General features: G+C 44.7%; 1 protein-coding gene across 1 annotated transcript in view; it reads right to left on the bottom strand.

Annotated features, from left to right (window-relative positions):
* TRPC5 (transient receptor potential cation channel subfamily C member 5) overlaps positions 1 to 16,385 on the bottom strand; it is a 132,417-nt gene that overhangs the window by 29,609 nt on the left and 86,423 nt on the right. The window contains exon 6 of the mRNA XM_060086790.1: positions 9,095 to 9,290. Within this exon, the coding sequence (XP_059942773.1) occupies positions 9,095 to 9,290 (196 nt within the window). The remainder of the gene's footprint in view (positions 1 to 9,094; positions 9,291 to 16,385) is intronic.

The raw sequence follows: 16,385 nt of genomic DNA, 5'->3' as shown, positions 1-16,385 counted from the left end.
GCAGCAGCAGGCATCAAAGGCTCAGCAGAGGCCTGCCAAAGTATAACCCTCAGCATTTTTTTTTCTTCCTGCGGTACGCGGGCCTCTCACTGTTGCGGCCTCTCCCGTTGTGGAGCACAAGCTCCGGACGCGCAGGCTCAGCGGCCATGGCTCACGGGCCCAGCCGCTCCGCGGCATGTGGGATCCTCCAGGACCGGGGCACGAACCCGTGTCCCCCTGCATCGGCAGGCAGACTCCCAACCACTGCGCCACCAGGGAAGCCCACCCTCAGCATTTTGAGGCAGAGTGCTCTCATCCCCAGCAGATGCAGGCCCTCAGCAGCTTGCTGACAAAACCACGAGTGGGTGTTGATGCAGAATCAACAGGAATCCATTTCTGTGTTAGACCACCAGGGGGATGGCCAGGCCCAGGCAGGGCTGGAAGTCTGAAAAGTCAGCCATTGGTGCCCCCTGCAGCGTTTGCGGAGAGAATGCTCCTCTCTCCTGCCCTGAAGCTGGAGGGTGGATAGTCAGTCCATTTGCTGGTGTGGATATAATTTCAAGTGAGGCTTTCAAGCGTCCAAGAGCTGTCTGGGAAGGAACAGGGCTGAGAGGGCCCAAGACAGGATGTGTAAGTTGAACAAGGAGTTCTTGTCATGCCAATAAGCTTCGTAGCTCTGAACTTTTTACCCTCTGTGGGTGTGATGATTTCAGGTGGGCTGTCTGATTGTTCATTTGGGGAGGCTGGGGGTATTAGGGACAGAACTAAGAAGAAACCAGAAGTTTGAAGTCCGGTGGGCAAAAAAAAAAAAAAAAGGAAAGAAAAGGAGAGCTAGTGTGTGTGTGTGTGTGTGTGTGTCTGTGTGTCTGTGTGTCTGTGTGTCTGTGTTGGGGGCTGGGGGGCAGGAAATCTCAGCTGAGGAAAACAGAATAAGTCACTTAGTCTCCAGAAACAAGGAGAAGGCTCCTTAGAGGATCCCTCTGGTTAGAAGCCAGGGGAGAGTCCGTGACTCAGTGAACCAAGTAGAAGGGTGAAGCTGGAGGGAGTCTGAGGTTGTGTGGAAGGCTTGCACCAGGGCCTGAGGGGTTGGGATGCGGGCAGGAAAGGAGGAGGTATGGTTTCATTATTACTTTGGATCAGACAGACCTGCTGGGGCCCTTATGAAGAGTGTGCCCTTGGGCCAGTCACTTTGACCTCTGTGCCTCAGTTTCCTCACCTATAAAATTGAATTGTTAATAGTACCTACCTCAGGTAGTTGTAAGGATTTAATGAGAAAATATACATGAAAAGTGCTTTGTATAGTGTCTGGCACATTATAAGTGTTCAATAAATGGTAGTTATTATTTTTTTAACATCTTTATTGGAGTATAATTGCTTTACAATGGTGTGTTAGTTTCTGCTGTATAACAAAGTGAATCAGCTATACATACATATACATATATCCTCATATCCCTTCCCTCTTGCGTCTCCCTCCCTCCCACCCTCCCTATCCCACCCCTCTAGGTGGTCACAAAGCACCGAGCTGATCTCCCTGTGCTATGTGGCTACTTCCCACTAGCTATCTATTTTACATTTGGTAGCGTATATACGTCCATGCCACTCTCTCACTTCAGCCCAGCTTACCCTTCCCCCTCCCCATGGCCTCAAGTCCATTCTCTATGTCTGCATCTTTATTCCTGTCCTGCTTCTAGGTTCTTCAGAACCATTTTTTTATAGTAGTTATAATGATATGAGATAGAAAGTGCCTGGGATTTAATAAAGGCTTGTATCTATGCCAAATATTCACTGTATTCTTATTACTGATTTCTCTAAGCCTTAAGAAACTGAGAAAGACCTCAGCTTGGGACTAGAGGTGGAGGCAAGGGGCTTGTCCAGGTAAGGGCTGGGTAAGGTAAGGCAGTCAACCCGGTGTGCTGTGCTAAGCCAGGTAGACAGCAGCATGAGGGCTCAGCATGGGGATGTGGGAAGCCACAAAAGCAGATCCCATCTTTAAAAATTATTTTTCTAAAGGCAGGCTCTAAACTTCATCATCCAGCTCCTAGAGATGTGACTCTGCTTCATGCTTCTCCTCCTTGCTGGGACATGTTTCCTGTTGGCACGGGAAAGACTTCCTTCCCATCTGAAGATATTTTCATGCGGAATCAAAGAATGGGAGGTAGAAAGGAGTGAGGCCAGCTCCTACACTCTTACTGCCCCCCATAAACACCAGGCCAATCCTTGCTGGTGTGCAAGCTATTTCCCTGCCAGAAATGAGATCTGAAAGCCAGCCACACTTTTCTGTCTTTCCGGATTTGACCCCAAGGCTCAGCTCAATGTGTAATTTCTAAATCAACCTCACAACAACGCAATCAGATAGGTACTGGTTGGGGGGTAGCCAGAAAAACAGAAATCAATTTAAGCCTTTCAAACATGGAGATTTATTACAGAGGGTAGTCACAGGTGATGGAAGAGCTGAGAAACCAAACAGACGGCAGTGAGGCAACTCAGAGATTAGCAGCAACAGGAAGCCCCTCTTATCCCTGGAGTTGGAGGGACGACTGGAAGACGTGGTGAGTGGTGTTTCCAGAGCTTGTAGACTGGGGCTATCTGGTGGGAGCTCGAGCCTAGATGGGGCTGCCCTGCAGAAGCTGGGGCCAAGGAGGGGTGGGATGCCTGGTGGTGGTTGGAGGTGAGCCACGTAGGAAACACAGCTGCTGCTGGAGTTGCCACAAAAAGTGAGGTTGAGGATGGGGAAGAAATATCCTAGCTTCTCTCTTCTTCCTACCTTCTGGTTGGTCAAACCCATACAGAAACAAATGGCAAGGGACTGTGGGGAATGGAGTTCCCTGATACAGAACAGAGCAGGAAATGAACAGGGAATGGATCTGAGAGTAAGCAGCAGATGAAAAGCCTAATTATCCATCCCCATTTTACAGAGGAGTCAAATGAGGCAGAAAGAGGTTAAGTTGCCCCAAACTACACTAAGTGGCAGTCCAGGTTTCAAATCCAGGCAGTCTGACTACTCCTGAGCCCATGCTGTCTGTAATCACTACTATTATATACTCACGGTAATAGCACTATTGTTATTTTACTCAAGGCAGACTTTTCCCTCTAGATTTAAAGCTCCCTAAAGGCATCTACTGTGTCTTTACCTTTATATCATTTATAGCACCTAGGCTTTGTGGATTTTTCCGAACCTACCAGAAAATGTAGATTTTTGACTGAAATGGGATTATCAGCAGGTTTTCATAGGTTCCCCATCACCTGGGGTGAGTGGAGGGGACTATGAAAATGTCCTCTGCCATTCTGAATGTTTATTTTCTTGTTAGTGAAATGTAGCAATTTCTGATCAGATTCCAGACAATGGTTTGGCAACAGGGAAAAGTCTAAGCGGCAATGAGAAAAATCGGTAGCTAGATTGCTTGAGGGCATCCCAAAGGGAAGAGACAGTTATTAAAATTTGAAATGGCTTGGCTCCAATGTCATAAAATTTCTACAACTTGAATTGAGCAGCTCCTTCACTTGGGAAGAAGATATACTATCCCTTAGATGACTTAGCTGACAGGGTTTATGTTTTATTCTGTTTTATTAAGCAACAGGTCTTGGGTACTAAGCATACACAGTTATGTTGGAAGAAGTGTCAGTGATTCCTATCTAAATGAAATCTACAGGCACTGGAACTTGTAGGACAAGGTGATCGGACAGTTAAGAATGGTGGTATAACTGGGGCAGGAAAGAAGATGTGTTAGAGACCTTGTAGTGAAAGTGCATTTCCAGTACTTCTTGGCCTCAACGTAAGTGTCAATGTGATAGGATAGTGGTTCTGTGCATGGGCCTTGGGGTTAGACTACCTCAGTTCAAATCTAGGCTCTACCACTCTTCAGCATATGGCTTTACCAGTATACTGGGGAATCATACATATTGTAATACAGTCCACTACTCTGGTTTTTCTCCTACCTCTCTGGTTGTTCTTTCTCTGTTTCTTTGCGTGACCAATTCTGTCTTTCCAACCTCTAAACATTGGAGTACCCTGGGCCTCATTTTTGGATCTCTTTTCTATGCACAGTCACTCCTGTTGTGATCTCTCCAAGTCCCATGGTTTTAAATACTGTGGACATACTGCGACTCCCAAATCTCTGTCTCCAGCCTCTCCGCTGGACCTGTAAACCACTGCCTACCCACCATCTCCACTCAGATGTCTAATAGACATTTCTCACTCTACATCTCTAAAACCCAACACTGGATCTCTGCCCCCTCCCAAGCCTGTTCCTTTCCCACTCTTCCCCAACTCAGTAAGGGATGAATCCACCCTTCCAGTTACTCAAGGCCCAAAATCATGGTGCCATCCTTGACTCCTCTCTTTTGTTCACACCCCACATCTCCATCAGCAAACTGGATCTATTTTTGAAATATATCTAGAACCTGACCATTTCTCATTGTGTCCATCATGACCACCTTTGTCTAATCCACCAACAGCTCTTGTCTGGGTCAATGCAATGGTCTCATAATTTGTCTCTGTCCCGGTACCATTCCATCTTTTTTCAATCAGCCACATCAAACTTATTAAAATGTCAGATCATGTACCTCCTCTGTTTAAAACCCACAGCTTCCCATTTCACTCAGAGAAGAAGCCAAAGTCTTCACAAAGGTCTATCAGGCCCTACATGATCTGTCCCTCACCCCCATTACCTCTCTGATCTCATCTCTTAATTCTCTCCCCTTTGTGTATTCCACTTCAGTCACATTGGCCTTCCCAAGACTGAAATCAAGGTGTCAGCATAGCCCAGCTGTTATCTAGAGACTCTAGAGAAGAATCTGTTTCAAGTTCATTTATGTTGGCAGAATTCATTTTCTTGTGGTAGTAGGACTGAGGTCCCCACTTCCATGCAGGCTGTCAGCTGGGGGCCATTCTCAACTCCTAGAAGCTGCCCATATTTTTTTTTTTTTTTTTTTTTTTTTTTTTGCGGTACGCGGGCCTCTCACTGTTGTGGCCTCTCCTGTTGCGGAGCACAGGCTCCGGACGTGTACGCTCAGCGGCCATGGCTCACGGGCCCAGCCACTCTGTGGCATGTGGGATCTTCCCGGACCGGAGCACGAACCCGTGGCCCCTGCAATGGCAGGTGGACTCTCAACCACTGCGCCACCAGGGAAGCCCTGCCCATATTTTTTTTACCACATGACTCCATCTTCAAGCCAGCAATGACACATCAAATCCTCCATGTGCTTCAAATCTCTGGCATTCTCTTCTGCTACCAGCTGGAGAAAACTCCGCTTTTAAGACTCATGTGATTAGATTAGGCCCACCTGGATAATTTCCCTGAGTAGTAACCTTAATTATATCTGCAAAACCCCTTTTGCCATGTAATGCAACATAATCACAAGTGTGCTATCTCATCATGTTCACAGTCCTAATGATTAGGGCGGGAAATCTTGGGGGATCATTTTAGCACTGTACCCGCCACAATAATAGTCAGACTGAGAAACTGACCAATCAGAATGTATGCCAACAATAGCACTGGAGCAGGGGCGTGGATAATACCTGCTGCTCCAGCTGTTTCCCGTTACTTGCTGGATTGTGGGGTGACCTGGAGTTGTCCCAGAGGCAACAGCCGGAGTGGCAGCTATTTACCAACTGGTATGAAAAAATATATATATTTTTTGTTGTTGTTGTTGTTGTTGTTGCGGTACGCGGGCCTTTCACTGATGTGGCCTCTCCCGTTGCGGAGCACAGGCCCCGGATGAGCAGGCTCAGCGGCCATGGCTCACGAGCCCAGCCGCTCTGTGGCATGTGGGATCCTTCCGGACTGGGGCACGAACCCGTGTCCCCTGCATCGGCAGGCGGACTCTCAACCACTGCGCCACCAGGGAAGCCCCAAGTATGAAAATATTTTAATATTTTAACAACCAGGGACTGTAATAGTGCATAGCAGTTGTAGCAGTTGTTTATCTGCTTGATTAGTTACAAATCATTGTGTAGGGTATAAAGTGCTGCCTTCTCCTCTGAGCTTTGAGAGTCTGAGGTTGGTCCTGGATGACTAGGGGAAGGCGGGCAGACCACCTGCCCTCCTTGGCACTTCCATGGTATGTAGTGGCCCCTTCCAGCCTTGTCTACTGTTTTTGCGGCACCAGGTATTTTTCTGAAGAATGTCTTCATTTGCATGGTTGTCTTACGCAGTGGGAGAGTCCATCCATCATCTGAGCCTCCAAATGCCACCACCTCAAGGGAGACAACCATTCCTACATATATGGCCTCTCCCCAAGCCATCCAGCAGATGTGGCTCAGTGAGGCAAGCGCTGTTTACTTGCTCTCAGCATTAGCGCGAACACTTCACAGCAGACAAAGAAACTGAGGGTTCTTATTAACTTGCTGAGTGAAGCTTGGTCACAGATCATCATGAGCCTCATGTTTTCTGAGGACCAATCTCAGGCAACAGAGATGCCCTTTGTGGGTGAGTTGGGGTAGGAAGAGGGCCTGAGTTAAGTGACTTTTCTGGGACTGGTCTGTTTCTCCCACCTAATATTTATAGATGGGTGAATTTGATTAAAATGGTATCAAGGGCAGCTTCACTTGATGAAACTGGGAACATACACATCAGGAACGGCAGAGACAAGGTGGATGTGTTGAAAGAAGTGTCACAGAGGGAAATAAGCAGCTTGAGGGAGATGTAAGGATAAAGGGAGGAGAGTAAATCACTGCTAATTGCAAACAACACTAATAATAATATACAATATGGCCAGCTTCACCTGCTGATGTTGGCTGGGACCACAGAGCACAGGTGAACAGATTCACAGAGAAGCCTGTCAATAACTGAGTCTCTACTTAGACTGAGTCAGCCTGTGGTACCTTTTGAAGTAGGAGAGATTTTTGTCTTCAGTGGCTTCCCTTCCTGTAACCTTTCCCTCATATCTGGGCCTTTCTAAAAACTGCATTAATACTGAAGTGGAGATGTTGCAAGTGGAATCAAATCTCCTTGCTGGTCTTTACCATGTAAGCAGAACCAGATATTTTTGGAATCAGGTTGCCCAATATCAGGATCCCACTGGATCCGATTCCAAATGGTAAAGACACATTAACAGAGGATCCCAAGGCAACGGGTCATATTCAGGATGGTTGGCCATGACTCTAGATGTGTGAGATGATATAGACCCTATTAAGGCCATCTCTCTGCAAACCCCACCCCCTAGCTCTCTCTCAAGCTGAGGTGTTTTCTTCAGGTGCAACAGTATGAAAACACAACTTACTACCAGCAAGTGAGAGAGCTGGAGTTGATTTCTACCCTTCCTAGCAAAATGTCACTGAGCTCAGTAGGAGACGCTACAGCCCTATCTCCCTTTTCCTCTGCCATTAGGAACAATAAGCTGCAAGACAACCAGGGAGAAAATGACAAATGCCTCAGCATGAATATTGCCATCTTTGGTAGGAGTAGGGCGTTTGGCTGATAGGCATAGTGGTGGAAAAATTAGCTCCTGAAATTCTATGCCTTTCCCCCTTATAAAGACCGGCTAGGAGTGAGCATAGTGTGTTTCAGAGTTGTTGGCCTAGTTGGGTTTGAAGGAGAGAGAGAGAGAAAGAAATTGAACTATATTCCATTTCAAAAACAGCAGATAGGGCCTCCCTGGTGGCGCAAGTGGTTGAGAGTCCGCCTGCCAATGCAGGGGATAAGGGTTCGTGCCCCGGTCTGGGAGGATCCCATATGCCGCGGAGCGGCTGGGCCCGTGAGCCATGGCCGCTGAGCCTGCGCGTCCGGAGCCTGTGCTCCGCAACGGGGGAGGCCACAACAGTGAGAGGCCCGCATACCGCAAAAAAGAAAAAAAAAAAAAAAAAAAACAGCAGATAGATAGAATTTCAACCTAGAAGGGACCTTGAGAGCCTATCCTACTCATCTGTAGACACTCAGACTCATAGGATGTCAGAGCTGGCAAGGATATTAAAGACCATAGAGTCAGACATACAAATGACCAACAGGTACATGTAGATCAAAATCACAATGAGATATCACCTCATACCTGTTAGAATGCCTATTATAAAGATAAAAGATAAGTTGTGGAGAGGGTGTGGAGAAAAGGGAACCCTGGTGCACTGTTGGTGGGAATGAAAACTGGTGCAGCCACTATGGAAAACAGCATGGAGGTTCCTTAAAAAATTAAAAGTAGAGCTACCATATGGCCCAGAAATTGTACTTCTGGGTATTTATCTGAAGGAAATGAAATCACTGTCTTGAACAGATATCTGCACCCCCATATTCAGTGCAGTATTATTCACAGTAGACAAGACATGCAAACAACCTTAGTATCCATGCATAGATGGACAAAGAAAGTATGGGTAAAGAAAATATGGTATATATATACACATACACAACTAAAGATACAAATTCACTGATACTCAAGTAAGCAGGACCTCAGATAGCCAGAACTTCTTTGCTAATACTCTGTTTCTAGAAATGATAGTTAGATCATAAGAAAATAAGCTAAGTTTAGATGTTTATTTTGACATCAAAAACCAGGACAGAGCTTGGACTGATCCCATATCCTGTACCTTCGCCATTTCTAGTTTAGAGTAATAAACGCTACTGATCTAAATGATAACATGATGGTCAAAGATTCAGCGATAGACTCTACTTAAGAGCATGCCACAGTGGACTGCAGTTACTCATACATTGTTGATAAACAAAAAAAGTAGCCACTCTCTGAGAAGGTTGTCCTTGGCAATGGACTGCTCAGTTTTGGGAGGGAGATGTCTGCAGTGAAGATGGAGATAAAGCCCTCCTGCCTAGAGAACTGGATCAGCTCAATCAACCCTGGAGATTAGTGAAGGTATATGTTGTAGCCACACTGCTCATACCTCCTGAGCTCTTCTTACTAAGGCAAGAAAATGGATTCAGAGATTTAAACATAATTTTAACAGGTAACCAAAAAGTCTTATTAACTAGAACATCTTCTAGACTACTGTGATCCAATGGACTAAGAGTCCAAACTGAGTTACCTTGGAAAGAAAGACTTCAATCTAATAGCTGGAAAAGCTAATGTAAATTAACTAAGGCAGACAGACTATATCATTGAGTTTCCAATGGGCTCTAGGCCACTGTGACCACTCCTGAAACAAAGATAATCGCCCTTATAGAGCCAAGCTACTCACGGCAATAAGCTGGTAGGAGTTGTTCATCATGGCGATCAGCATGTTCAGCAACACTACCAGGGAGATGACATTGTACGTCCCAAACATGGTCGCTCCCACAAACTCTGTGAACTCGTGTCTGGCTTTTACATTGGTAACATAGAGATTTAAAAGGCCGAATACAGACCAGAAGAGTGACTGAAGGGTTTCAAAGAGCCTAAAAGAGATCAAAGAATAGGTTAGTTAATTCTCTAGGAGGAGCAAGAAAAAGAGCAAAAACATGAGGTGATTTGCTTCATTAATAAGGAGGCTGCCTGATTTGCATCCCAACAGGTAGACTCATGATCTCACGTATTTTGGTCTCTTCCCCAACATGAACCAGCCAGGTCAGTTTGTTTGTTCCCACTTCTATGTCTTATGCTTTGCCTTTCCACCTGGAATACCATCTTCCTCTTCTCAATCTATGCAGAGCCTATAATTTTCCAAGATCTATTCCAAGGGCTACTTCCTATACGAAACTTTCTCCTTCATCTTCTGACCATGTGGTTTACCACCTTTCTAATTACATAGAGGCAGTAAGTGCAGTGGCTAAGAATATGGTTCTTGGATTAGATTGCCCTAGGTTAAAAAGTCAGCTCTGACACTTGACAGCTGCGTGAACATGAGCAACTTAAACCATTTCTGATACTTCTTTTGTGGTTCCCACAGGGCCCAGAATGGAGCTAAGCTCAGTGGAGGAGCTTAAGGATTGTTGAATGAACATTTATATGAATTATTTTTAATGATATATTAACTAACAATTATTGAGGACTTACTATATAAGCACACTAGGCACTTTACATACAATAACATTATTATCCTTATAAAAACTTTATTGTTACTGCTGAGGAAACAGAGGTTCAGAGATTGAATAACTTGCCCAAGGTCACCCATTTATATGCTTTATATGTGCTGAGCCAGAATTCAAATCCAGGTTCTTCTGACCTCCCCAAACCACTGCATTATTCTACATTAGGTGGCTTCACAAATTATGGTTTCCTCTCATAGTCTCCACATCCAAATATGTAACTTTTGCAATGATATGTTTTGGGGGTCCAGGGTTTCTTTTGCATCATATTCAGAAATCTGTGCATACAGCAATACAGTGCAGCCAGTTCCTGGGTGGCACAAACCAACCTTTTCCCAAGCACACGGAAGAGGCATAGAAGTTAAGAAATGCTACTTTAAGAATAGATGTAACTTTTCAATTGCTCAAAATGTGTTGTTTTTATAGCCCAATATATTTTGAGAGCCTGAGGGATTGGTTCTTGGGTTCATTTCAGGGGTATGTATGGGCAATGTTTTAAAGATTTCCTCTGTCTGGGAGTGGTCTTACCCATGATCTCTGCATGGCTGTCTCCTTATCATCATTGAGGTCTCAGTTCAAATGTCACTCCCTCAGACAGGGTCCCCAGGGTCACTCTACCTAAAGTAGCTTCACCGGTTATTCTCTATCCTGTTGTCTTGTTTCAGTTTTTTGGTAGCACTTAAAACTCTAAAATTATATTATTTAGTAAATTTTTGTTTATATGTTGATTTTCTGTTTATCCCCACTAGAATGTAAGCTCTATGAGGAAAGAGACAGACATACAGCTACTATGTACCTGGCATGTAATAGGCACTTAATAACGTTTGTTGAATAAATGAATGAAGTCATATTACTATTACAGTTATCACTGGATTAAGGTCTGGAAGATTCCAAACCCATTGACAATTGCACATTCACTAGGCTGCACAGTGAGTGTTAGTTCATTTTGATGAAGGCTGTGCTCTGCAGTGGCCTGATTCTCAGGGGGCCTCCTTCGGGGCTGCCTGGGCAACATGCGCATAGCCCTTCTCAACCTGTTAAATGGCTCTTCTCTAATCATTGTGGAGAGCTTCCACTATCTTTTCAGTATCACATTACTTGAGAGCTAGCCAAGAAGGAAGAAATCTGTTTTTTGTTTGATGAAAGTAAGTGCCAGATGGTGAAACATTTGAGAATCAACAGTAAGATGAGAGTCTGGACTTCAAGGGCCAGGGAACAAGAACCAGAATATGGCAAGTCAGACCTTTCACAGGATCTGAATTTCCAGGAGATTCTACAAGTCACGGCCAGGCAATACAATGCATCACAGAGCCAGGCAGAGTTTCAAAAATGGGGCAGATATAGGGTTCAAGAGTCTGGTTCTGTTAGGAAGGCCTATCTAGGACCTGGCCATGTCCATTTGAAGTCAGGGCAGGCAGGAGGCCAGCAACGGCACAAGAAGCTAGCCCGGCAGCTGGATAAACAAAAGCCAGGGAATATATCGTTCAGAAAAACAGAAAGCAGCTGCAGCAAGTAGGAATGACACTGAAGAACCAGAGTCGCTGGAAGTTGAGTGTCCTTGAATATAGAAAGCATTCATTCTGTGTTTGTTGATTGCATGACAGACAACAAGGCCACAAGCCAGGGCAAGTATGTCATCAATATGTTGGCAGGGTCTTACTTCATTAGTTGCTTCTCCAGAATGGATGATGTTACACTCCTTCACCCCCAGCCCCGTAACAATGAAAATTGCAATGGTTAATGCTTGAGTGTAGAGTTTAATACTAGCCATTCCAATGACTGATACAAAGATTCCTAAAAGTGAAAGTCCGGGCATTTAAAATCTGCCCTAAACTGTGGTGATATTCTAGTTAGGGAGACCCTATAGGTATAACTGTACAAGAGATAAGAAAAGAGGTAAAGATTGTTCCTCAGTTTTGGCGGTTGATAGTGAGAATGCCCTTGACATGAGGCACAAAATGTCACAACATGGTCTGGCCATTAGGAGAATCTGGTTTATTGAAAGGCATGCCCAGATAAAATGAGTGACTGACTTTTGGGGTAGATAAGTGCATCTGATGAGACATCTATAGGAAGCTCTGTCTTCTAGGCTTCTAGACTCAGTTGAATTCACAGGGAAAGGGCCATTACCTAGGGGTACTTGGTGGTCGGGTCCATAATACAATTATCACAGTGATAGAAAGACTTGTTGACCAAAATGCAGATCCTGATGCCAAAGGAATATTATTTTGATTTTAAAGGAGATGACCTGAGAGAAAACAATCAGTCCATTTTTATTTAGTGGAGAGTCAGCAAACATATGGAACTTGCTAGCTCAACAAGGGGCACAAAGTGAAGATACAAAGATTCAAGAAGACTTGATATTAACTGTTGGGAAGACAAATCCATACCATCTGGTTAAGGGGGATTTGTGCATGTTGGGAGCCATCCATAAATAGATCACAAAGCTAAGAGCTGCTCAGTAGAATAGAGATGGGAACTGTAGTTCTCATGTCCCTTGCTGAAAGTCTTGTCTTTGAGATGAGGACTTAATCATTCAAAAGGTAGCAGGAGGGACTTCCCTGGTGGTGCAGTGGTTAAGAATCTGCCTGCCAATGCAGGGGACATGGGTTCGAGCCCTGGTCCGGGAAGATCCCAGAAGCCGCAAACCAACTAAGCCCATGCACCACAACTACTGAGCCTGCGCTCTAGAGCCCGCGAGCCACAACTACTGAAGCCAGCACGCCTAGAGCCCGTGCTCTGCAACAAGAGAAGCCACTGCAATGAGAAGCCCGCGCACCACAACGAAGAGTAACCCCTGTTAACCGCAACTAGAGAAAGCCAGCATGCAGCAATGAAGACCCAATGCAGCCAAAACTAAAATAAACAACTAAATATTAAAAAAAGAAAAAAAAGGTAACAGGAGTATGGAGAAGATTTACCCCTCTGGACTTCATTCTGACCAGTGAAGAACTGGAGGATGTACCAGAAGAGAAAGACTCCTTGGGAGAAAGCAGTGCCATCATCCTTTCACAAGTTGTGCTGATAACACACATGGAGCAAAGGCATGGTCATCTCTTTGGTTATCCCTACCCATTTTGCAGTTCCCCAGACCTGCAATTTCTCATTTCATCCTGTCTTTGACAAGCTTCTAACTCTGGTTGGAGTGCTCCCACCCTACTCCCAACCTCTAGTCTCTACTTCTGTCCTGTCTCCTTCTCTGCCCAACTCTTGTTTGACCTGCCAGGCTCAGCTGAAGCCCCACCTCCTCTAGAAGTTTCCCCTGACTCCTTTCCTACAAAGTGGGGTTAGATGATCCTCTTTTATTCTCCCATAGCAGCCCAGCCTTAGTCCATAAAGTCACATGTCATGCTGAAGAGGCAAGAGAGGTGAGTGGCTAAGAGCAAACTTTAGACACCTTTACTTATTAACCATATGACTTTGGGAAAGTGGCACAGCCTCTTTAAACTTCAAGTTTCCTCATCTCTAAAATGGTCATTTGTAGGATAAATACTAACTGTTATCATTTATTGTGCTCTTACTATGTGCCAGCCACACATTGTAATATTTGATTCTCAAAATAACCCTATGAAGTAGCTACTATTCTTTTTTTTTTAGATGAGAAACTGAGGCACAGAGTGGTCACACAGGCAGAAAATGGCAGAGGTAGGATTTATACCCAGCTCTTCTGACTCTGGAGTCCAAACACTTAGCCACCTTTTTTTTAAAAAAAAAAAAAATCACATAAAGTACTGCATGTAACACACTCAGCACAGTGCTCAGCATATAGTAAGCATTAAAAATGCAGCTATTCTAATTGTTCATTTGTGTTCTCCATCAGAATATGAACTTCTTGAGGATAAGGGTGCCATTTACTCAGTATCCTCATTGCCTGGCACATAGGAGTTGCTGAGTAAATGTTGACTAAATCTATAAAAGATTACAGAAGCACATAAGTAAGGAAAGTATGAATGAGTGGCACCCTTCCCGTGATAACAACAGCAGGAAGGCTATGAACTGAAATTAGGAGAAAAAGTGAAGATACTCAATAAGGACCTTTAAAACCTGGTCAGAACAAAAAGAAGAGCCTTTGATGGGGACTGAGTTTGTATCCATATAAATATGATGGGAAAATATGGGCTGAATGTTGGGTAGAGAAATCACCATTGGTTAAGTAGGAATAGCCACAAATGAATGATGATGGTCTACAAGGAGGTCCCAAGTGACTTGCTAGGTCATGGCTCTGTCCTCTTCAGCTTTACTTGTATTCACGATTATTGCAACTTCACACAACTAATTTTGCATACCTTTACAAAATCAGTCTCACACTTGCACCCCTGGATACAAGCACAGACTGAAACTTGTATGCCTGGGTTGAAATCCTGACTCTGTCACTGTCATCTTTGTGACTGGGAGCAGTCTGCTTAGCTGCTTTGTACCCTAATTTCTCAATCTGTAAAATGGGCAATAATAATAGTGCCTACCTCAGAGCATGATTGTGAGGATTAAATGAGTTAATTCATGTCAGGCTCATTTTTTTAATAGTGCCTGGACCTAGCACTCAGCAAATATGCTATTTTTATGACTTTTATTAACCTCCCACCTAAATCCAACCTTGTTGTTTCACGTTTCTTTATTGCCTTTATAGATGGTCACTCATTTGCATATCTAGTTGCAGCTATGTTAGTTGCAATCAGTGTGTGTACAATTTTTGTGTTTTTAACACATTATTGACCGGGGGATTTTTGCAGAAACTAACACCTGGGGCCGTAATATGTCTCCGGTCAAAAATGTGTTAAAAATCACACATTTCATAAATGTAATTTTAATAGCCATCCAATATTCCACCCAGCGAATACCAAGCCTGAATGACAGTTTTATCAATGCTTTGGATGAGAATAGGTGGCAAGCTTTTTAGATCTTCAGACGATACAAGACTGGGAGAGACAGCTAATAGAGTGGACGACAGAATCAAGATTCAGCAAGATTTCAACAGCTTGGAGCAAGGGGCTGGAACTAACAAGATGAAGTTTACTAGGGATCAATGTGGAGCTTTGTTCTCTGGCCAAGTGCCCACATACAGGATGAGGGAGGTAGGAGAAAGGCCAAGGGTTTTCTCTGACAGCAAGTTCAAAGTGGATCAGTAGAGTGACAGAGCTGGCTAGATACTTCAGCCATGTGAGGGGAGCAGAAGCAGAAGTGAATCTTCTAGAACTAAAGATAGGATTGCTACTAGAATTCATCCTTTCATTCAGTTGTTCAATGGGTATGTTGAACCCCTTTATGTCTATGGTAGGAGCAAGGCCTCTAAAATGGGGGTATCAGTCTGGTGGGTAAGAGACAACAAATGACTAAAATATGTTATCTACTACATCATTATTATTACTAGTACCTTTATTATTATAGGTTATCTATTATAATGGAGATGGACTTAGAATGCCATGGGAGACACAGAAGGAGACTGTATCTGAGAGTGGGGTTGGAGTGGGTAAGAAAAGGCTTAAAACAGCAGGTGAGGCTTTGGCAGATGCTTGAAGGATGCATGAGAGTTGTCCAGGCTGGCCAGGTGGGGATGGGCATTCCAGGCAGAGGGAGTGGCGTGTCATATACAAAGGCCTGTAGGGCCGAGATGCTCTCCTGAAATTGGGAAGAGCAAGATGTTGACTATGGAGGAGAGGAGTGAGAGGCGTGAGAGGCGGGGTCCAGATTCCCAGGCCCTGTGAACTATAGGAAAGAGGAGAATTTTCTGCTGGAGAATATGCAGATACCAGGCAGGCATGAGACCAGGGGGCGACAAGATAAGACTAGTATTTAGAAACTTCTGTGTGGTGGGTGGGAAATTGTTTGCGGGGGAGACAAGACTGGAGGCAGGGAGACCACTTAAGACCCAGCAGTTTTGGGGAGAGATGGTTTAGGCCTGAACCCAGACAGTGGGGTGTGTGTGTGTGTGTGTGTACAGAGGATGGATTTAAGAGATATTTAGGAAGTAGAACTGACAGGGCTGAGTGTGAGACAGGATGTGTTGCTTGGGGGAGAGGGGGAGAGTCCCAGATGACTCCTAGAAGTCTGCCTGGTATCATTGAATGAGATGAGGAATTAAGAGGGAAGTGGGTTTGGGGTGGGGATATAGAGATAAGGAATTTAGTTGTGGATGTTGTGTTTGAGAGGCCTGCAGCACAGCCAGGTGTGTTCAGGAGGCATCTGGAGTTGAGGGTCAGGACCTCAGAAGGAGAAACAGGACCACCAAGTTAGCTTTTTGCCACTTCCGCCCTGTTTCTTCCCAAGCCCCGTGCCCGCAGAAGGATGCCTTCCCAATTGCTCTCAACAGTGGATGAAGGCCAGGTACTGCCAGTATTGAATACTGAACTCAAACCACCAACAGTACTGTCATGTGGTTGTCAGCAAGGATAACAAGGTCCCCCTGAATTCTGTGCCCAGGAAAATTTTTCTTTTTTAAGCTGAAGAATAGCAATGACATCTCTGGAG

This window comes from Mesoplodon densirostris, chromosome X, assembly GCF_025265405.1.
Source record: "Mesoplodon densirostris isolate mMesDen1 chromosome X, mMesDen1 primary haplotype, whole genome shotgun sequence".
Taxonomy (NCBI): Eukaryota; Metazoa; Chordata; class Mammalia; order Artiodactyla; family Ziphiidae; genus Mesoplodon; species Mesoplodon densirostris.
This window is presented reverse-complemented; position numbering and strand designations above follow the sequence as displayed.